Here is a 24,190-nt window from a genome sequence, read left to right as displayed (position 1 = left end):
TATAAGACTTAGTTAGGGTATTTTAGATACATATTCTTTGATTATTATTACAATAGTAATCAGTATTTTTTATATAAAACACAGCACAATTTAGGAATATACTACGTAAGTCAAGCAATGTATGTATTTTTTTTTTTATTTAAATAAATGTTTGCAAGAATTTCTGGCAAGACACAAAGAAATGAAAGCTGCAGTATGAAAGTTTAATAAAAACATGTGTTTTACATGCTGCTTAATACTGTCACCATGTTGTGACAGATAATCTGTGAACAGATCAATGTTCTCCACCTCCTGGCTGAGCTACTCTGAAGAAATGGACCAACCAAAAACAACCAATCAGAGCCAGGAAGAGGGTCATGAAGGGTGATTGGCAGTGCTAAGACCCGCCCCCTGGCTGTGACTGGATGTTTCTAATTAGCAGTGGGTTAAGCCAGAAGAGCTCATTTTTGTTGTTGTTGTTTTTTCACAGATCATCTGTCTCACACCACGGTGACAGTTTCAACAAATATGTGAAAAAACAGAATTAAAAAACAAAATAAATAAAATAAAAGTTACATACTACGGCTTTAAGCACCTGAACATTAACAGAAAAACAAAAAAACCTGACAAGAAAAAAAAATCATGATGTTACACAATGTTATAAAGTGGTGATAGAATAATTACAATAGTTACAGTTAAATAGAAAGGTGAGGCAATGTTCCAGTGTATGTCACCTGCTTAGGTGTTTACCTAAGTAAAGTGTTTGAGTAAAGGGAGCATCGTTGGTTAATCACATATTCAAACACTGGATTCCATATCCAGGAAAACTTCCGAATGTTACCAGACGGTTGGTATCTCAGTCTGTCAACATGGACAACACTGATGAGTTCAGTCAGCCAGATCTAAAACTTTCCAGGGGACATAAATCAGACTTCCACAGATTCAAAATAGACAGTGAAGAGAGATTATGGGAAAAAAAAATTATTTAATGTAACTCTAGCAATGTAATCACTGAACTACCTTGTTCTGAATCAGCTGAAGCCTAAAATGAATTAAACAAGATTTGATGTTCTTCAGTTGTAGCAGCTTCAAGTTTACACACAAAGAGTTTACACACAGATCAACAATTTAAAAAAATATATAGAAAAAACAGATTATCCATAACAATAATACACTGTACAAGATTCTAAAAAATACCACTCAGGAACAGAAATATTGAGCTTATGATCCAGACAATGTGCAACTGAGTAGGAATATTTTTAAAAAAAATTTACATAATGTACATTAAACATTAAAAAGACAACAGACTGCTTAGAATACAGTATATCAACGCAGTGCAGAAAAGACAAAACACAGTCAGTGAAAACTTATTCAGTCTGAACAGCTGATGGTCAGAGTTTAACATGACGTCTTCAGGGAGGAAGGATCTCCTATAATGTTCCTTTGTGCTGACAGGATGCAGTCTTCCTTTGAGGTCCAGAGTGATGATGATGATGATAATGATGATGATTATGATGATGATGATGATGACGATGATGATTAGGATTTCTGTTCTGTGTCTTATTACTTCCACCTCTGACTTCTGTCATATCAGACCACCATTAAGACTAAAGTGACAAACGTTTCTCTGGGTCTTGATTAGGACGTTTCTGTCTGTGTAGGTGTCTGTGGTTTCTACCTGTGGGTTTCCGTGGAGATGTCAGTTCATGCATTTGATTGCAAAGAGCTTTAAGGAGAGATTAAAACACGTGATATACGTGAAACTGCCTCAGAGCACATGTTCTCACAGCACTTAAAGCTTCTCAAATTCTACCTGTCTTTGAATATACAGATAAACATTTGTTACGTTGTGAAAAAGTCTTTTCCTCTTACAGATTTTGAACAAATTGTTTCTTTAAAATGATTAATTTATTATTTCATTAAGGTATTCAAGCCAACCGAATTTTAATCAGCCCTATTGTTAATTCATGAATTTAGCTTTTATAACCACATTTGGTTCAAAGTTGGTTTCCAGATCCAGACCTGATCTAAGAATATGATTGTGATTCAGCTCAACAAACACAAATAATCCTTTTCTAAAACATAAATATTTTTTAAACTAGGTTCCTTCTAGACACTGTTTATATAAAGCAGTGTGATTTTTTAAATGCATATATATTTTATGACTGTGTGTGTTCCAAAGATTAGGTCTGCATGTGTGTGTTTGTGAATTGCGATCAGAAAGCAATGTAGTGTTATATTTTGATTTGATTTGAATTATCCACCTTTGTTTTTTCAAATCACAATTTTATATATCAGTTTTAGAAAGAAGAAAATAAAGAAAGGTTGTGGAGAGGCCTAGTCCAAGTCTTGCTTTAAACTGACTCAGCTTAAACATTCCATTCATTCTTGAAAGGCAGGAAGTGGCTGAATTAAAAAATCGTTTTTCACGGCAGAGTACTGCAGTCTGGCTATTAGGATGTGAGTTATGTTTGTATTTTCAGTTTATGCATCGTTAAAAACACAAGATTAAAGATCAAAGTCTTGAACAGTTTTTATGACCAGGTTCCATATTTGTTTTTAAAATTTTTGTGTCAGATTTACACATTTCAGTTTATCCTTTTGAAAGGATGTTCTTTGTGTTTGTACCTGGACCTCATCTGATGAGAACAGAAAGAAAATGGAGGCAAATTGAATTAGTTTGGACAGAGCAGTTACCTCTGAACTGGGTTTGATGTCAGAACGGTGTTCCAGTTAATGAGTCGCCATTAAGGTTTTGCTTAACCCTCCTATTATGTTCGTTTCTGAGGTACAGCAAAATTGTTCATGGGTCAATTTGACCCAGGGAGTGTTTAATCATACAATAGTGTCAGAAACCAAAAAATTCCTCCAAAACATTTTTGTATCTGATTATTAACTCCAATACTAACCATTTCAATTAATATTTGTGCAATGATGTTTTATTATTTCTCAAAAATTAAGGATCAATGACGATAACCTACTCATTTACTCATTTGGACATAAAAAATGGAATTTACATTTTTAATGACCACTGAAAAAAACCTAAAAATAAAAAACTATAATTTCCTTGAAATTGATCTTTGGTAAATTTTTTTATATTACACTTTTTTTTTTTTTCAATGGGTGATCTTTAACTTGAGACACACATACTGTTAAAATCATTTAGTCATGCAGAGAGTATTTATGTTTTCCTCCACTTCTGCTGAGTGTCCACTCAGTGTGGGTGGAGTTTGTCCACAAGAACAGAAAAGATTCCTGTCAAACGTTGTGTGAACACCTGCTTTCTCGCAGTTTCCTAGTGAAGTAAAGAGAATAGTGAGAAAGTGGGCTTGTGGGCGTGCACATGCGCATGTAGGGGTGTGGTGGGGTGTGTTTGTGTGTGTGCATGTGATGTGTTTGTGTGTGTGTGGTGAAATATGGTTCATAGCTGCAAGGAAACATATAGAATTGGACATTTTTTAATCTTCTTTTGCACTTTAACCTGACTACCGGGTCAAATTGACCCAAACAGTATCTATGTAAAAAGTAGACCTAGGGGTTGGTACATATGTGTAAAATGAATAAATTTTTAATTTATTTTGTAGCGTGCACCTATTAAGACAAATAGAAAAAGTTTCATGCAAAAAAAATACTTCCAACTATTTAAAAAAATATTTTAAACTTTAAAACGGGTCAATTTGACCCGCAACATAACAGGAGGGCTCATTTTAAGTTCAATTTTCTTTAAGCAAAAAACACTTTTAATTTACACCCGCGCCTTGGAAAATATACATGTTTCCACCTCTGGTGAGGTGAGGAGCGGCCATATTGGAACATGAAGTCTCTCTCATAAATCATAACTGGAAGTAGTCGGAGTTGCTCCCAGCTTTGAGTGGAAATTCTGACCTCAGAATCAAGTACAGACTCTAGTTGGGAAGCTAAAAAACCTTCATATTACGTCTGGTGAGAAGAAAAGTGTTGGTAAAATAAAAAGATTTCTTCACACTTTAATCTGCCACCAGTATGAATAATGTGGGGTTTAACTGTAGCGTCTCCTGTTTACCAGCCAGAAGAGTTAGCTTTGCCTCCAATGAACACAAAGGTCACCACCTTCGCCGTAGACACACACACACACCCACGCCCACACACACCCACGCCCACACACACGCACATTCGCACACAGGTTTTTATCAGAAGAAATTGGGGAAGTGTGAAAGGTGGGAGTCCATAGGATTATTCAGAACTTTCACATTTCACATGAACCTCAGTCATTTCATGCATTGACCCCCCAACTGTCTCTGCTGTCACACCTGTGTTCCATAACCTGGGTAACACACTTTGACTCAATAAAGGTATATATATATATATATATATATATATAAACAAGAAAAAAAACATTTTAAATAAAGTCAGAGAACCAAGCAGATCCAGCACAGTAAGATTTAAAGCTCACTGCTTTAGGAATCTACTACACACTTTGAACTGCCATTGTTGCTGAAAATGTGCTATAGAAATAAAATGACCTTCTCTAACATACCTAATATGGTTGATACACAACGTCTCCATGTCCACCTTTAAAACATCTGAAGATAAATATTTATAAATGCAGTTTTAAAAGATTAGAAAAATCTATCATTATGCAAAAGAATTATTGATGTGGTATTTGCTTCTCCTATTAATTAAGAACGGCACCGAAAAATGTCTGACAGCTACAAAATAAAACCCAGAACTTTTAACACAAAAACTACATTAAATATATAAATATTTTAAAATTAATCAGTAACTTTTATAAGATCACAAAAAAGTAGAATTTATTTATAGTTACGGTTTCACATTATGTTTTTTATTCCAGTGTCACTGTAATAACAATGTTTCTCATGGTTGTGTAAACAGGTAGTAATGCATCTAATTTTTGTCTAAAATGTTTTACACAAAGCAGGATTTCAAAAAATAAATACGTTTGCAGAACTTCGATAGAGATTCATCATGCTAAAAAAAAATAGACCATTAAATTAATGAGGCAGATGTTTTTTTTTCCAAGGATTAGATATTTAGTTTTGCATAAAGTATCTAGCATCCAGCGTTTTTAGCATCTGAAGACACATTTATTCAGAATGACTTAATTAGTTTTATGTGACATGTACAGTAGGCTGTTTTATCTCTCCTTCTGCATTTTTCTGTCTCGTGTTTTGTGGTGTCTGACGTGTAAAAAGGGGCTTTCTTTAAAATAAAATTTACTTGCGTTTTAAAAGGTTTCATTTTAGTCAAATCTGAGCAGCTAAAAAAAGTCGACCTCTTACACCTCTGGACAAAGCAAACGTAATTTCTTTCTACTATCTTGCTAAAAGCTGAGCAGAAATATCTCTCCTATAAAATTTGATCCACCATTCTCACTATATTTTCCTTTATGAGACTTTCAGAACTTTTGATTTAAAAAAAATCTCTGTAATTTTTTTTCAAAGTCAGATGGGTTGTATGTCTCCAAATTCATAGAGCAATTCTGTCTTATATGTGATATAAGTCTATTTAATAAATACTCTCATAAGTCTATTTAATAAATACTCTCACTGAAATCTTTATATGAATTTGTTCTGCCTTTATTTTTGCACATGTTCATTTTTACAGACTACCTGTACTTGTTCCCTCATGTCTTTGCTGGATCAGGTTAAAAGCGAAGCTACATTTCAGCTTCAGTCACTATCAGGTTGTTTTACTCTAGGGAGTAAATGAAACATTCAGATTTGTTTTTTTGTTGTTTTATAGGTCATATTTCTGCGGAGAGGAATTTTCCTGCAACGATGCTTCTGTAAATGTCACGCTGTTTAGTTCGGAATGCCCTTTCACGCAGTTTCAAGTCAGATTTTTCAAAAAGGGTGGAAATGAACATGAAGGTAAATACATAAAAGCCTCATAAGTATCTGTGTGACACTTAAGTTTTAATAAGCGAAATGAAGAGTGAGCGTTCATGTTTCCTGAGAATGCATGTGAGGAAGAAGCGAATGTAAGATCTGCGTTTCCTGCCGAGATAGAAGATCTGGTTTGTGGCTTGGTTTCTGCTAAACTGGCTCCCCGTCACACAGCCGTGGTTATGCATCAGCTCTGATCGCCGCGCCGATAAATGGAAAACATGTGGTCAAGTCGACTCTGAGAGGATCAGACACCCAGGAAGCTCAGCTGTGATATTCAGTGGTAGAGAGCTAAGGCGTTTCACACCCACTGCTAAAATAACACTTTTTTTTATGTGTGGTGGGGGGCAGGGGGGATTTTTGACTCTCAGAGATGTCATAATTTGTACAATATGGCCATACGTTCACATATTTGAACTTTTTATCAATCAATCAAGCGTCAATCAAGAATATATGAGTTTCTGCTGCAACAGAAAACTATTTTTCTACATGTGTTCAGGGAGTCAGATCAGACTTTGAGTTTATTCTTAATTTAAAGTTTAACAATAATAATAATAATAATAATAATAATAATAATAATGATAATAATAATAGGTATGCATCTGTTTGCATTAAAAAAACAATCAGAAATGCTAGAAAGGAAATAATATGAAAAATTTAAGTATGTGTTAAAATTTTAATAGTTTGTTATTCTGCAATGTATAACATGAATTTGAAATTTGTATTGAGAAGAATATCAAAAATATTACTGTGTTTAGAGTTTTTTTTTTAAGGTATACAGCAAAATATATAAAATTACATCAAACATCAAAGATGTGGAAATAAAAACAACAAAAAGGGGGAAATGGAGTAAAAATGAACTAATCCCATTTGTACATATTTAGAAATAAAAGGAATGCAAATTTAGGCATACATTTTTTTTCTTAAAAAGGAGCTAAATCTGAGACTATAATTTATACTTTGAATTATATCTCACAGTGCTTGTGTTTTGCAACAGTAAATTCCAAAGAGTTTAATGATTAAATTCACATTTTCTCTTCTTCACAATTTCTTGACTTTGTTGAAATAATCTGTGTTTGAGTGTAAAGTCTTATTTAAAACCAACAGAGTTCAGAGGAACACAAACAAATCAAATAAATCCAACTTTGAATACAAACTAATATGTCAGATTGGAGTTGATCTAAATATGATATTTTAGAAATCCACTCTGAATGCATTTAACATTTTTTTTAACAGTATTTGTAAAGTTGGTGTTTGAAATTTTCGATCAGAATCCGCTGAGAATTTAACAACTCAAAGTCATTCCATGCTGAGACGACATGGATGCTGTTCCATATTCACTATCTGTCGATCATGGATGGTTCAGGTTTTGTGAAACGAGGTTCTGTTGAGCAGCGTTTTGTCTGTCGCAGACATTGGTCACCATATTTGATGTATATTTGCTTGAGTGTTTGACAAATATAATGTTTATGCTAGTTTGGTGACTGTATGATATTTTGTGGTGTGAAGCATTTTGAACTGTCTTGTTGCTCAAACAACAGATTATCAGACTTCATATGTAGAATGTGTTGAGAGCCAAGCAAGCTTTTCTTTTGACTTTGACATTTATGGGCTGCTTTGTTTTTGTTTATCACTTAGAAAACAGGTAGAATGCATGGAAATGTGTGGCTGTAATGTCAAGAAAACATCATATTTGGTTGGTATATTTAGGATATGAACTGTTGGGGGTGTTTATGATCGAATGATTTTTGTTTCACTTGAAGTTTTCTAACTTCAGCTCTGAACGGAAGGTTTCTGCATCCGTGTAAGAATAATCAAATGTTACGACATGTGATTATTTCGATCATGATAAGAATTGATCCACCTTCTTTAACCTCGTGCTGCAGAACTCCGAGATGAAATCAGGTATCCATCATCTTGCGTAAATGCAGCAAACACACAGAAAGCAAACAAAATGGATTTTGGATTCGCGCTCGACTTCCTCCTGATCTGACATGAACGTCTCTATCTTGACTAAGTCACACACACTTTAAAATCTTTATTACATTTTTTTTTTTTCTCATTTCCTGATGCCTTCTGATAACATGAAGCAGGATGCTGATCATTTTTTAACCCCTCACAAATATTCTTTCCTCTGTAGGAATATTAATAGTTTGACATTTCTCTGATGTAATGTGACATTTGACTGGCTTCATCTCCAACTGCTCTGCTGAAACGTCTTCAGGCTTTAAATCGGACGCCTGTCTGCTGTCGGGAATATCACAGAAAACGATGAAACGAATACAAAACCGATAGACCTGATCTAATAATAATTATTGTTGTTATCATTTTATTAACAAAGAAAATGTTGAATTTAAAAAAAAAAAATCCTAATTTCTTTTAAATACAATCACAATAAAATATTAAGTTGGTCAGTTAATGAATTAATATTATTATTATTTTTTCTATATTTTTTATTCACCAATTAGTGTGTCTGCAATAAACATTACAGACTGACAAAAATCAAGTAAGGGTATTGATCTGCAAAATAACAGAACGAGGAAAAATCAATAAAAATAAAATAACCAAACAAACAACAAAAACACAAGCAGACAAATGAGGAAGTTTACATTAAAATGAACATATTGAAAAACAAGAATGAGACACAGAACACAATGAATTGGTGTCACAGCAAAAATGCTATTTTTTTATAAAATAATTTTAGACATTTAAAAATGATAAAATATTCCAAAACTTATTTTGAAATAACATTTTGATTATTCCTTATACATTTTTTTATACATTTTTAATTTGTCAGGTTAAATAAAGTGTCTTATGTTGCATTTTGATTGTGGTGAAACAAATAAGAATAATTAAATAATCTTAACTTTAATATTATGTCGGTTTTTAGGTTTAGTGCTTACCTGCTGTTTAGCCAGACACCCAACAAAAATGATTTTTATTCTATCGTTCATAAGTTCATAATCAGCATCTCTTTCATGTCATGTCTGTCAATATCTTCATTTAATGACACGTTTGTCAAAACAAACAGTGTTTAGGCAAAAACAGAAGGATTTTTTTCTTATCTATTCACTCTTCTTTTGAATACAAGATGAAATTTGCTTTTGTTTTATAACAGAATTACCAATAATCCATAATTTGAGTATAAACCACAAATTAGTGAATAATTATGAAATAAATCGATATCGTTTAGTCTTACACAAATAGAAAAAATGTTGCTAGCTGCAGAACAAAAGCAACAATAAAAAAAAATAGTTGGTACGTCAATAAATTACAGCTCATCACGTCAATAATGTGATGTCTGTTTGTAATATTTTCATAAATGTTAATAAATGACATGTGTCTACGTGTTGAATTCATAACCTGACTTTGTTAAAACCTTTCTAAGGTTATACAAGATTTCTCACATCCTCACGTCTCCAGTCATTTATCATCACAGTTAATAATTGAAGTTATGATTGACATTTAGAGTTGGTATACTTTCTATGACGCTTGAGTTATGTTAAATTTGTCTGCACATTTTGGTGAAAAAAAAACAACAACTAGAAAAGTTTGGACGTTTTTCTTCCAAGCTGCATCTAAGTGTTAAAAGCAGCGCCGTCTGCTGCTGCAGCATGTCGGCGGGCGTTTCCTTGTCAATATAAAGTGGAGCAGATCATCATCAGACCTCAGTGGCTTTGCGCCGTGGCGACGATGTGGTTCCTCCTTCTGCTCCTCCACACCTTCGCTCACTTCGGGCCTGTGGGCTCAGCAGGCGAGTTACGATTTTATCTTTGCTTTTCATTTGTGACAGAAGTTACACTTGATCCTGAATTCCAAAGAGAATATTTGTTTTTTTTTCACATTACACTGCAAAAATCTCCAAAAGTGTTTTTGGTCTGGTTTCTAGGGCCGATATCATGGCACACTTGAAATAAGACAAAACTGACTTACAACTAACTTTCCACCAAGATGCTATAAGTTGCTTTAAGTCAATAATTCCTTAATACTTATGAAAAAGTATTAGTTCCTTTGTTGGTTTATTTCACTTCTAACATTATAAATATGTCTTGTTCTAAGTCAAATTATCTGCCAGTGGGGCTAATACGTTTTCATCAATATTAAGGAATTATTGAAAAGGGTTTTTTTTTTAATGAGTTTTGTTTTATTTCAAGTGTATAAGATATTTGCACTGCAGACTAGACCAATAATACTTTGTGAGATTCTGTGCTTTTGCAGAGTAATGATAAAATAAGACAAGTGAAGGTTGTTCATCTTATTTACCAGCAGAAATATTCACTGTAAGAGTCATTTTAGACAAAGAAAAACCTCTAAAAATTTTAATTTGCCAAAAATATATATGTCACGTAAAACAGAAGGGTGGTTTATGATTGTTTTTCCTTAAGATGTCTATTACACTAAAGTTTATTTCATCATGCAAAGCGGCTGGAAATCAGCTTGGCTTTATAGTGTTTATTAAATATAAGTGTTTTAACCACATTATTAAACATCCGCAGATTTTGTTTGATCATACTACAATTAACAACAAAAGTTCTAATGTTTGGACATTAGAACATTATTACATTATTACAACAACATTATTTGTTGCTAATTTTTTTTTAAATAAAATTAAATTTTAAAAATAATATTTTTTAAAAGTCATAATATACAATATTATTATTAATTAATAATATGGCAGTCTTAAGCAATAAGTAATTTTCTCTATTTGAACAGAAACATATACAGATATGGAATTCTTTATTTAGTAGTTTTCAACATTATGAGCTAAATGTTAAATATTTGAGGTTTATTTTTTTTCATTATTATTTCAGTCGATATTAAAACATGTTCATTCACAGGCAGAAGTTTAGATGCACTCTAAACATCGGTGTGTGAATGTCTGATTCCGACCGATGGGCCCCATCGTTAAATTGGCGCCATTTATTGAACCAGTCAGTATTCAAACATATACACAAATATAAATATTTACTTCGACTTTAGTTCTTCTGTCAAGAAGTGAGCTCAAATATTCAGCCAGAATTATATAAGAAAAATATTGTTGACTACAAAAAGTCGATTCTAAGGGATAGTTGAGAAGAAGTGTTATCGGGTTGCTGTGGTTACGCACAACTTACAAAGAGGCCTGAGTTCTCGATGCGGCCGTCGGCGGTTTGATTCCCAGCCTGATGACTTTTGCTGCATGTCTCCCCCTCTCTCATTACCCACTTTCCTGTTTAAGGTTATTCTTATCTTATAAAATTAAAATTATAAAATTATAAAATTCATATCTGAGCTCTATATACATCTTGAGGCATGTATGTATAATTTTTGACTGTGCATATTATACATAGAACAAAATAAATTCAAACGTATGTACAGAGTGCCTTTTTTTATTTATTACAACGGCTTCTTGTATAATAATTTCACATAATTCATTTAAAAAAAAGCTTAATATTAAGCCTAAACCGATCACACTTATTTCCCATGATGAAAGTATGTAAACATTTGACACGTTATACTTAGAAAGTGAGAGTTTATTGCTTTAAAATGCTATTATTTATTGCAAAGAATTTAATTTAAAATAAACAATGACATGCCTAGTAATGAAACCTAAAGCTTGCCAGTATAAAAGCTGAGTTTTTTTAACTTATTTTTTTATTTCTTTATTTTAATATTTTTTGTGCGCGTCACTAATCAGTCAAACTCTAAAGTTTCTGTGAACACAAATGAATTATTGTCTGGAAAAATAGTGTTCAAGGAAATAAGTCAAAATTAATTAGTGTAAGGAAGGCTTTTGAATTTTTATTCAAAATTTTAAATAAAATTTTAAATACAATTTTGAATACATTTTTTATGGAATTTTTATGGAGATGGTTTAAAAAAAACAACACACAAATGAAACAAAAAAAGATTTGAATTCTCAGATATTTATAATAAATGGGTTTCATGTATAAATGTCTCCATTTTTTGCTAATCCATCCATCCTCCATGTATCCACCTACTTTACGAATAATATTCAATATTCAAATACATTTTTTTGCTTTAAACTAAATATTTTGTTAGAAATATAAATTATTAGCTTGAGACTAAATATTTAGTTAGCAAGCTAAATATTTAACTTCAAACTACATATTTAGCAAGATAAAACTAAATATTTAGTTAGCGTTAAACTGAATATTTAGTGAGTAACTTAATTTTCTTTAAACTCCAATCTAAGTATTTAGCTCACCACTAACTATTTAGCTAATTAGCCAATTCACTTGCCAATAAGCAGAAGTGAACTATCAAAATAAAAGCTGGACGTTGCGAACTTCTCCTGCTGCAGTGCTGAGGCTGAGTCACTTCAGCATCATGTCTACCTGCTGGTAAATGTCTGCATTGCCAGTGAAACGTCTTTTGTTTTAAGCTGAAATGTTGTACAAGTCGAGAGGAGAAGTAGCGAAGATAAAGACTCACCAAAACCCAGCTTTTATTTTGGTAGTCCACTTCCAATAATTTGCATATTACCTTAATATTTAGCTCTGAATTAAAAATTTAGCGTGAATCTAAATATTTAGCTTCCTAACTAAATATTTAGATTGTTTACTGATTAATTTTTGACTGAAAGTTTGCACTCGGCAGCCCAGACAGAACCCTCACATTGCATGAGGAGAACATTTAAACCCGGTCAGAAAACCCCCCTGGCTGGGCTTGAACATGCCTACTATTCTGACTGGACTTGCAGATGGATGAAACCTTGTGACTGGTGCAAAACAAAAATGCTTTCCTGCTTCATAAACCTCTCCTTCTTAAACCAGATCCAAACCAAGGGAAGATCATCCTACGGAGCGAAAACAACGATAACCCCTGTGAAGGACACGTGGAGGTTTATTATGGGAACGAAATGGGCCATGTCGGAGATAAAAATTGGAACGAAAAAACTGACGAAGTGGTGTGCAGAAGCACTCACTGTGGACGACCAGTGAGAAAATCAAACGTGTACAGGGCCTTCAACAGCACAGTCTGGCTGAATGAACTGGAATGCAGAGGAGACGAAGCAAGTCTGTGGGACTGTGACGGTTGGCCCGGTCCAAAGGTCAGCTTCTACAGAAAGCCCACGGTGAAAAAAATCACATGCTCATGTAAGTCTTCGATAATTCACATCACACGTATTCATGGACAACCTAACCAAAGGAAGTCCAATATTCTGTTTCAAAATCCTGAAAGTGTTTTTAACCTATTTTATTTTTTTTTTAGATGACATCAGCTTCCACTTGGAACAACATAAGTGTGAAGGAGCGGTCAAGTACACGATTCAGTCACCTACGGAGACTCAAACTGGTTACGTCTGCAGTGATGGGTTTGGTAAGAGCCTCACCTCCCAGATCCTCCCAGTAAAACACGAATCTGTAAAACAGTTCAGAGGAAAAATCGTCACGTTGTGGCTGGAGGAGTCCGGGTCGGTTACGCTGTGGAGAAAGTTAATGTCCTACTGTATTCTTATTTATTTTTATTATTATTGTCACATTATTGAATGACTCACATAAGAGCTGACATATCGTCACCTTTCTAAAATAATGACCAAAGTAATTTTTTATTTATTTATTTTTTTATCCGCCAACATTACTTTTGATCATTCTGGGCGGGCTATTTTTCTTAGATATTATTTATTGAAGTCATATAAGTCATACTCTGAGCAAATAGTTATTAAACTAACTGACTCACCATTCAAGAGAATTGGGCATGAAATGACCGAAAAAGGAAAAAAACAACAAACCCCAACACTGCCCACAACAAAATACACACTTTTATGTTTCCAAGTATAAATGTTTCTTTGATCAGAAGCAACAAGTAACATCACAAAAAGTTATTGTGAAATTACTTCAGTACGTTTTTTTTTTTTTTTTTTAAATACTTTATATCAAAGTCAACGTTGTCATTTCAAACACATCTTAATCATTTTTATATGTGGAGAAAAAAACGTGAAACTATCAGTTTAACTACCTAGCATTTTCCTGCAACATTTTTGCAGTAGAGCTTTTGAGTTTTTAATATTTTGTTTGCACTCTTCCTCTGCAAGCAAAATATTTGTTTGCAGAAGATCATTTCAAGAGCACCCTAGCTCTTGAAATAATGCTCTATGATCACTCAGAAATGAATTACTTTTGAACTTTTAATCCATCTTTCTATAACTATTTCCATGAATGCAGAAGAAGACGATGCCACGCGTTTGTGTAACAGCCTTCCTGGCTGTAAGGGGCCCGGAAAAAAGGTGACCTCTCAGTGGATGACGACGGAAAACTTCGTGAGTTCGCAGCACCGGGCGAAGATAAACTGCGCAGGCATTCAGAACGTGAAACATCTGTGGCAGTGTGTAGAATCACTCTCCTCAACGTGCGCTGGGCCTGCAGCGGTCAGCTGCGAAGGTAACAAACACTGTGCGATGCCGACAAGGTCTATGCAACACGTTGCGAGACCGAAGTGGCTGTAAATCCCTTGACTGGTTTTCAGGCCACAAAAGATTACAGCTGAGAGGAAAAAAGTCCAACGTTTGCGCTGGGAAGCTGGAAGAGGAGGGGGATGGCAAGTGGAAACCCACTGAAAACCAGAAAACGATTCCTGACTTGTGTAAGAAGCTGCACTGCGGTAACTCTCAGCCCTCTCAACAGAACGCCACAAGCGACCATGTGAATTGCACAGGTGATCCAGTTCATATTTAGCAAAAATAGTTTTATTTGTGATTTTGTGATCAGCTCCCTTCCTGTTCATTCATTTACTTGTTGAAAATAATAAATTATAAGAGCTGCATTTTGCACTTATTTCTTTTATGTTTTCCTGTTTTAATTGTCTTCTCTTTCTAAACACAGACCAGGTGAAAGTCGTTCTGACAGATGACAGTGACAGAGAAACCAAGTGTTATGGTTACGTCAAAATACAAAGGGATAATAAACAAAGACATGTTTGTGGTAATGACTGGACCGAGAAAGAATATGAAATGGTCTGCAAAGAACTGAAATGTGGGAAGGTGAGTCTTCAGGGTTAACTTGCTGGTCTCTGTCATCATTAGGATTGATATAGTGAAGCCCAAACTTATTCATAACCCTGATAGATTAAGGTTGACCGTGATATTAGGTTGTGTCCAGCACATTTCTTTCAACTGAAACCAATATTAATGCTTTAGAGCAACTCGGGAAGAGTCCAAACTTAAATCTGATAGAGAATCTGAGGGTGAAGATCAACATCAGGACCTCCAAATACTTCAGGTTCTATATTTCTCCTACATTCGGCAGATTTGTCTTTGCAGTCCAGATGATTTGTCTGGATATCAGTGAAAACTATAACTGAATATTGAGAAGGGCATTAATCATTTTGACAGGCCGTTTTCTTAAAAAAAAACAAGACATAAGTAGGTTAAATTATTCATTTAATCAGGATTTTTAAGGCTTAATAAAAGGCCTAAAAAGTCTTATTGTCATTGAATATGACTTTGGTAAGCCATCTCTGTTCAATTAAGCATCAGCAGTCCACATGTTACTGGGACATTATTCTCTTCATTGCATGTTATTCTTTTGTGTTTTGAAACAATCAACCTCTTTGTCTTTTCGGTTTATTAAAAGCACATGAAAGCTGCCATTACATTTCTTTCAGGTGATTAAAAAGGAAATGAAAACCATGAACAGAAAAGATGGGATAATGAACCACGTGAAGTGCACAGGCGGCGAGTCGTCCCTGTGGTACTGCAGGGCCGAACATCGCCACCAACAGTGCACGTCTGCTCCCTATGTCGTCTGTCAAGGTGGGACCGCCGATCAGAAAGCTTTGAAGCAACACCCTGACATCTCTGGCTGTCTAAAGATGGTTTTCAGTGCTTTTAACCTTCTGTTTTCCTCGTGGTACAGCTAGTCTAGAAGTCCGACTGCAGGACGGCCCTGGAAAGTGTGCTGGTCTACTGGAAGTTAAGGATGAAGGCCAGTGGAAAAGGGTCAGTAAGGAAGGCTGGGATGCTAGTTATACACAACGCGCCTGCAGGCTGTTGGACTGTGGGGATGCAGGAAAAGACAAATTGGATTCTGATGAATTCAGCCAGGGCACTGCTGCTATGCTAACCTTCAGCTGTAAAGAGGCTGATAAAAACCTGACTGACTGTAAAACCACTAAAACCAACAACCAAAATAGGAATGAGAAAGCAGTGCAGCTAATTTGCAATGGTGAGTTTTATTCCCGCCTTTTTTGTTTGCTATTTTAACACTTTAACACCGTTACTACCAGAAACATCCAGAAATGTTTCTGGTAGTGATAATAGAATGTGAAATGTCTACAGAAAGCCTGCAGGAAGCTAAAGAAACAACACTGCATGTGTGTGAGAATAACTAATAAGTTTAATTTAACTTACTGGGCCCATTTCAAATTCTACTCTAGCCCCACCACTGATATTTTCAATTCTTCATCATTTTTTTACATTTACAATAACATCAATTATTTGATAAAGGAGTTGTAGTTACTTCATTCATCCAATTTACCAGGGAAAATAGTCCAATATCTCTTTAAACCTGCAGTATGTAACTTTTACAAAAATATGTTTTTTTTACATAATTATAAAAATGATCAGTATGCCATGACAGTATAATAGGAGACAGATAATCCAGTACTAATGGGAGAAAGACACCAGAAACCAAGAGGAGGGTCTTAGTGCTGTCAATCACTCTCGTACTCACCCCTCCCCTTTGATATCCAGGGTAGAGTGGAACATCTTCATGCAGGTTCCTGACAGGCTCCCTCTAAAACAGACTCAACTGTGAAACTGAATCCAAAGGTGCAACAACGAAGTATTAGTTTAATTGAGACAAATATTTGGATTACTGTTATTATTAGAATATTTGTGTAATCAAGGTTGAACTTTTTAACACCTTCATTAAATGGACTGTTACCTAGATATAATGTGGTACGACATATTAGGATTGCAGTTAAAGGAGCAGTATTATATTAAATTGAGCTTCATGTCATGCCATAATGATATTTCCTCATCAAAAACATAACTGGAGTGTTGCTTTGATTCTTTCATGCATGTTAGTCTCTCATGGCAACCATCCAGCTGTGCAAAACGTCTGGGTGGACCTTGCTTTGCCTTTGAGATGCAGCTGAGACGCCCCACAGAGCAGCCCCTTCAGACTAGCCAGCAGCAATTAGCAAACACCTAGTGGGGCTGTGTCTGCTGAGCTCAGTGTCACTCTGGTAAAAACGTTGTTAAAGGAAAAATAGAGGAGCCATGTTGTGACGACTTCCTGAAGGCGGAGTTTCAGAAAGAGCAGGAGATTTTAAAGAGACAGAGGCCCAATTTCAAGGCGTTAAGTCAGGAAGTAAAATTTCTTTAAAGTTGAATTTGATGAAACATTTTTTATAATTTTTATGGAAAATAGATAATAATGCCCCTTTAAAGAAAACCACAATTTTAATTGACATGATGAGAAACGTATTTTCATTTGAGGGAAATGAAAAATTCCAAGGTTTGATCTGAAAAAAGCTGCAGCACCTCCGTCACGGCTCCTGTCTTTGTTTTGCACAGAAAACAAGTTGCTATTTCTGGATGGACCCCAGTCATGTTCTGGCTATGTGGCGATCGAGTACAAAGAAGAACTCTATTGGCTCTCGGGGTCAAACGAAACATGGAATACAGAGTTAGCCAACAAAGTGTGCCAGCAGATGCACTGTGGGAAGGCGTCAAGCTTCAGTCCGAGGTTTTCTGAAGACAAAAATCGCATGTGGGAAGAGTCGTTTAGCTGCTCATCTGATCACAAGTCCATCTTTGACTGCAACAAAAAACAAATTAATTCAAATAATTCAGCTATTGCTCATGTGAAATGTGAAGGTAATGAACACAATCCAGATGCTATCTACATAAGTATATAATGCATTTGTTTTTTGGTGGAACTGTTAGAAAAAAAACCTAAGCTTTGATTCTTTGTGTTCCACACCGCAATAGGAAAAATTACAGTGACTTTGGAGAACAAGTGCTGGGGAGCGGTCAAGATTTCTACAGGAGATGACAGCGGTTATGTAAGTGGAAGGCATTGGTCAGATACGCTGTCCGAGGCGCTGTGTAAAGAACTCGGCTGTGGGACTGAGATCCTAACACCCATAATAAAGTCTAATACAAACGGTGAAATTAAGTTCAAAGGTCTGTTTAAAATGATGAATAGCAGCAAAATGGCCCAGTACAGCATTGTTAAAATGGAGACGAATCCAGAATCCACAAGGAATCCAGAACCCAGGGATCCTGCCTATGTTGTTTGTAAAGGTATTGGCTTGTTTATTTATATATATATATATATATATATATATATATATATATATATATATATATGAAATGTATAACTATGTTAAAACTGGTAGTATTGTTTTTGCTTGTTTTAGCCAAATTGAAACAAAAATGCCCGTTTTTGTTTCAGACAGCATTAAGCCAAGATTTAATGATAAGGATAACGAGCGTCACAAATGTTCTGGGAATGTCGAGGTGTCTTACCAAGGCCAATGGTTACCAGTGAGCAAAGCGACTCTCGACAACAAGGCAACTCAAAAGACCATCTGTGCGGAGCTGGAATGCGGCGACGCTCTGGACTCAAAGGCCTACTATGGGCCCAGACCGAAACCGAGTCATGTCATCACAGTACAGGGATGTTCACAAAACACAGTAGCCGAATGTAAAACTGTCACCGCCAAGACCTTTGAAAGCAACAGCCAGACTTCAGACCTAGGAGGCCTCCGCTGCTCCAGTTAGTGTGATTCTTATTTGCTTCAAAATATTTCCGCTTAAAGTATTTTTTAGCCCTGCTCTCATCTGATTCCTGCTGTTTGTCTTAGACTGGAGGACTTTGGGACTGGAAGACTTTGGCACTTTGCAGCCGTCCTCTGAGGACGTCTGTAAAGGAGACGTGGTTGTTTACTCCAACGGAGAATCTGACCCCAAAAGAAATTTTGTCTCCAGTCAAAATTTGACACAAGACGTGGGGCAAAAGCTGTGTGATGCTATGAAGTGCGGGAAGTACAAAAGATACAGAAACTCAATTGAACTCCTCCAGGCTGACAATTGGTATGAAGGAATTTTTAAATGCAAAGGTTCTACAAATATCTGGGATTGTGAGACACAGAAACAGCAACGAGATCGGAATGAAACAGCAAAACTCTACATTGAATGCGAAGGTAAGATTTATTTTGTGGTGGATTGTTCTTTAATAATTACAGCCTCACTGACAGTGTTAGAAACGTGGCTGTGAAAATAAACCATGATGGAAACAGAGGCTACGGATCATTTCTATGGCATTTTTGTTTTTCACCAACTACACTTTATTTTTAGGAAACATCTGCAGTCAAATTTTAACATCACTATTGAAGCTACAGTTCACCTTCAGTTTAGTGTAAACTTCAATTGGAATACTTCTTCTGCTTCTAATAAGAACTAAATGGCTAATGGTCATTTGGCTTAGTTACAGATTTCTTCTATTTTTACTTGTCACCATTTAATATTTCTGATCAAGCAAATTTTAAAAATCACACCACGATAACCTAAGTTACTACAAAAGGTATTTTTCAAAGGATGATTTTTACTTCTTAAACTTGTAGAACTGGGTGTTTAGTCGACACAGTTGATGCTTTCCTGTCGGCTCTTCAATCAGTACAAATATCAGTTTGACGTTTTCTGCTTTTGCTTACAGGTAAACCAGAAATGAAGCTTTCACAGACTGGAGAGCTGTCAATAGATGGTGTTCCGGTCTGCAGAAGTCAGTGGGAAACGGATTATTCACACATGGTTTGCCAACAGCTGGGAAAAGGCAATGCCATTCCTACTCTGAGCAAAAAACAAGGTAAAACTCTTAAGGATTCCTACCACATCCGCTGTGATAAGCACAATTACCTCATTGGTCAGTGCCAACGAGCCAAAGGGAACTGCAACGAAGGGCCGGTGACTATCTACTGCAGCCGTAAGTGTTCATCCACCCTATTTATTTATTTACTTTTCTTGTCTGAGAATTTGCTTCTATACTAAATGACATGTGAAATACTTGTTTTGTGTTCTTAGTCCACTGGAAAAGTCCATTTTAAATTACCTGCAGCAAGATCTGAGTGAATATTTATTCATCATTATGATATTTATGTACTAACACATTGAGTTCAGATTATCTGGTGGAAAGGACCAGATTATTCTGCCACATTCAGAAGAGCATGTCATATCTATCTATCTATCTATCTATCTATCTATCTATCTATCTATCTATCTATCTATCTATCTATCTATCTATCTATCTATCTATCTATCTATATATATATATGTAAACATTTTTTGTCAGACAGAACTCAAGACTTCTTGTTCTGCCATGTCTAAGTTTCCAACAAGATTTTTCATTTTTTTTTATTTGACTTTATATCTTTTTGAATTGCAGGTGACGTGGAGTTCAACACAACAGAAACATGTGGTGGTGTGCTAAGTATCAAATATCAGAAAGCCCCAGAAAAGCGTGTGGAAGTGTGCCCAACCAACATTCCACAACATTTATCAAATAAGTTGTGCAACAAATTAAATTGTAGAGATTTTGATCCAAAGAAAAGAGGCTATAAGCAGGTAAATCTTCAAGCCTGTAACTGTTTCTACGGGTATTTGAGTCTTGCTCATTTCATAGTGTTAATCTTAGTAAGGCTGGGAAAACTCTGTAAGTTTAAAAGTATAATGGCAAAATAAAACTGAAGTTTTATTTTTTACAAGACCAAAATGGAACAGAGTCTCGACTGCAGCAGCTCCTCCAAAGACATGCGCTACTGTGTCTTAAAGGACACATGTGAAACTCCTACTTCCTTTTTCTGTGAAGGTAACTACAGCAGAGGACAAATACTCACTGGTCACTTTTAGCATTTTATTCCAATGGTCACATTTTCTCTCAGTTGTGATGCAGAGATGGAAGAAAGGAAATAATAGCTCATGGCCTTCCTTCTGTTTCCTGTCCTGATCTCAGCTTACCTGGAGCCACCACCAGCATCTCCCCCAGCAGAACCAACAAATCCAGTTCCCATTATTGTTGGCGTGCTAATTGTTCTCATCCTGGTTGCATTGATTGTGACATTTGTGCGATACTGCATTAAGAGGAGGAACAGGAAATCCATGATGCCACGTAAGTACTCTGAAACCATTTCCACTAAAAACTCACTGGATGTTTTTATCCACTAAAGCAACAACTGTGCTGCTCTGTCTGAGCCCAAGTCAGAGTTTGAAGCATTGGAGAAGAAAGGTGTGCTGCAGTGTGCTTCCTCTAGAGGGCAGTCTGTCCTCATGCTTCCTGAAATCGGACCTCGGTGCAATGACCAAGAAAACACAATGAAGTGTTCTCACTGTAGTTAAACAAGCAGAACGTCAGTAAATGGTTCTGTGGGTTACATTCACTATAATCCAACTCTGCGTTGATAGAACCACAGACAGCCATCTGCTAGGAGAAACAAAACTGCTTATTGAACAAGAGTCTGTCTGAAACGTCTGGGTTCTCCTTCTATACAGCTAAATGCAAAGTTAACATTGCGCATACAATTCAAATTAAAAGCTGAAGAGAAAAAATATATCATTTTTTTCAAAAGTGAGTCAAAAACAGCTGAGATGGTCTTTGTTTTCAAAATCAAATATTTACCGGATGAAGTGAAAACGATTCAGCTTTCCTGTGAATCAGTATCAGGGTCATGCTAAGAACAAGTCCTAATTATGAGAATAATTGTGTTTCTCAAAAACAATGTTTGTGCCCTTCTTTTAAAGTTCAAATAAGTCTTTTAGTTTTGCCAACATTCTTTTTGTATTGTTTCTTTCTCTGGTGGTGAGAGTCAAAGGTCACATTTAGTCATTTTTCAACAGTGGAACTTTGTGAAAGCAGGTTGCTGACGTTGGACTGTGATTGTTTTGAACTCAGGTGTAAATTTGGGCGTTTAAGTCTTCTGACCGGTGTTTTCATTTACGTTTTTAGTTTTTAGTGTTTTAAAATCCATCGGTAAATTTCTAATCTGTTTCTGAAGCAGCAGATATGGAAGAAGCGGACTGGGACAGTGGAGAGTACGAAGACGTCGACAAATCAGATGAAATGGGAAGCTTTAATCGTGGCAGTAAGTTCAACTAAACAGTGACTTTCAATAGACTTTATTTTTCTTAATTTTAGCACAAAGATGAATAGCTTATGAACGGCCTTTAATATTCAATCGCCAGACATTTTGCTTTCTTCCTCTGAGTTCTGAGCTTTTAACGTAGGGTTCAGATCCGACTCGGACGTGGAGAGGAGGAGAGATGTGGAGAGCAACAGGTCCTACAACTACGACGATGTGGATGAGATGACCGAGGCTCAGCCTCTCACACCTCAGGGCTCCGTGGTCCGAGCCGCTAAAGACCAAGACCTGCAACATGGGGTTGATAAGCCAAGCGATGGCAAGTTTTCATCCAGTGTCAACCATAATTTCAACACGCTGAATTCACCCGGCTGACTGCCAGCTGTTTGTCTTTGAACAGACGGCGTGACCTACGAAGTGGAAGACTCGCAGGAAAACTACGACGACATCGACGCCAGCCCTGAGAACGCCAAAACCACGGCTGAACTCCACGACGGGCCCAAGCCTGCGCCTGATGGCGATGAAGAGGGACCTAAAGACCAGAAAGATGAAGAGTACCCGGTGCCGGGTCAGGACGGGTGAGCCTGAACTGGGTCAAAATTCAAATCAAACAAAATTCTGGGTCAAAGACAAAATGGATGGTCCCAAAAACCTGTCTTCAGTTTAACATGAAAACTAATAATAATGCAGAAGGTGAATGTTGTGAAGCTGAATGCATTTCTGGCAAGAATTATAGGCAAACTGAAACTTTTGTGTCTTCAAATTATCTACATCATACCAGAAGTTGCAAAACTTACATTAGAGCTTTATTTACTATAAAGTACTAGAGCCAGGCTAAGATGTTTTTAAAGTCAACATAAAGCATCAAGTCATATTATTACCAGAATAAAGACATAATAGTTGAAGAATGAAGCAGTAATTTTTTGAGAACTTATACACCAAAAATAATAAGTTAAAAGGAGAAATGTTTGCACATCTTGTGACGTTATACTTTGGTTTTACAAATAAGGAAATATTTCATCTTTTATCACCGGACTAGCTGAGCTGGTCACATGACTAGCTAACTGCACCATAACTCATTAAACATTTATCTCATAATCATTTTACTCTCATAACATTGTGACTTTATTTTCATGTTATTACGATTTCATTCTGGTGATTAAAAAATAAAATGTCTTAGTCTGGCACATTAGACTCTCTCCTACTGCTTAAGTGCTTTACTTTTTAGCAATATTAAAATATAAAACAAACACAACAAAAATGACATAAATAGAAAAGAATAATATAGTACATGATACACAATAACAGTATATACATTGTTTTAATTTTACTGTGCATTTACATGAGTTACATCTATTACCCCGCAACATATTTATATTTTGTTAAAATTAGCACATTCTTATTGTGCGATTTTTACTCAACTACACAAACTTACTGTAATAAATGCTAGGATATTTCTAAACATATGCTACTGAAATATTAGATTCCTTATTATTTATTCTGGTTTTGTCCTCATCTGTCGCAGTGGTGGAGAATTTTGTCACAGTATTTTCTCTGCTTTATTATACTGGCTGTGAAGACTGAGAACTCGTTTGTGTTCATTGATAATCCTTCCCTGTTAGTTGGTTCCTGTTCTGGAGGTTCGCTGCATTCAATGAGATTAGACTGTAAACAAGTAACAGCTAAACAGTTAAACTACAGTAGTTCCTTCTCACTGTACGGGTATGTGCTATATTTAGCTAACTGCTGGGGGTGCTGGTTCCATATTCAATAGTTAGTTAGTTAGTTAGTTAGTTAGTTTCAGTAATATCTTGTACTTTAATGAAGTTGTTGGTCATATTTTGTTTAATTTCAACTGTAAATACAATGTAAAAAAACAGCAAATATATAAATTTTGCTTTGTCATTTCTTTCTATTTTAAAGATTACTTAGATTTTTCCAAGTTGTGTTTTAGACAAGCTTTTAATTACAGTTGTAGAATTTATGTTTGTTAAAAAAAACCCCAAAAAAACATTTTATCTGTATTGTAGTCTTGCTATGTGTTTTTGCGACTGTTTTAGGCTGACTCCTTGTATTATATTCCTCTTATACAATATCTCCACTTCATATATTTTGTCTTTGTAGTAAGCAAACTGAAATAAAAGTCATATTTAGCACGTCTCAGCTCTTCATATGGAAAGTTTTCTCTGTGCTGTAATCTTCGGGACCCGGTGGAGCTCCTCAGATTCTGCAGCTTTCTTTGG

The 24,190-nt window shown here is 35.6% G+C and overlaps 1 protein-coding gene across 2 annotated transcripts; it reads left to right on the top strand.

Moving 5' to 3' along the window:
- The first annotated feature begins 9,532 nt into the window (after positions 1–9,532).
- Positions 9,533–24,107, top strand: LOC114146517 (scavenger receptor cysteine-rich type 1 protein M130). 2 transcript variants are annotated; one of them, XM_028020660.1, is made up of 19 exons: positions 9,533–9,618; positions 12,641–12,964; positions 13,080–13,187; positions 14,033–14,248; positions 14,334–14,522; positions 14,690–14,847; positions 15,471–15,618; positions 15,722–16,030; positions 17,386–17,688; positions 17,803–18,117; positions 18,269–18,592; positions 18,681–19,019; positions 19,532–19,798; positions 20,258–20,436; positions 20,578–20,680; positions 20,825–20,980; positions 21,867–21,950; positions 22,093–22,266; positions 22,348–24,107. In XM_028020660.1, the coding sequence occupies exons 1-19, from the start codon at positions 9,558–9,560 to the stop codon at positions 22,527–22,529; spliced, it is 3,939 nt and encodes a 1,312-aa protein (XP_027876461.1). In that variant the 5' UTR covers positions 9,533–9,557; the 3' UTR covers positions 22,530–24,107. The 2 variants fall into 2 exon arrangements, with proteins under 2 accessions (XP_027876461.1, XP_027876452.1); XM_028020651.1 differs by having other exon boundaries at positions 21,864–21,950.
- The last annotated feature ends 83 nt before the right edge of the window (positions 24,108–24,190 follow it).

Source organism: Xiphophorus couchianus, chromosome 1 (genome assembly GCF_001444195.1).
Source record: "Xiphophorus couchianus chromosome 1, X_couchianus-1.0, whole genome shotgun sequence".
NCBI lineage: Eukaryota > Metazoa > Chordata > Actinopteri > Cyprinodontiformes > Poeciliidae > Xiphophorus > Xiphophorus couchianus.
This window is presented reverse-complemented; position numbering and strand designations above follow the sequence as displayed.

Bases quoted from the DNA above. Each gene is read 5' to 3' on its own strand.
- LOC114146517 (XM_028020651.1), top strand. From the start codon at position 9,558: ATGTGGTTCCTCCTTCTGCTCCTCCACACCTTCGCTCACTTCGGGCCT. The intron at 18,593-18,680 runs GTTAGTGTGATT...TGTTTGTCTTAG, and splicing joins AGGAGGCCTCCGCTGCTCCA to ACTGGAGGACTTTGGGACTG. The intron at 19,020-19,531 runs GTAAGATTTATT...TTTTGCTTACAG, and splicing joins ACTCTACATTGAATGCGAAG to GTAAACCAGAAATGAAGCTT.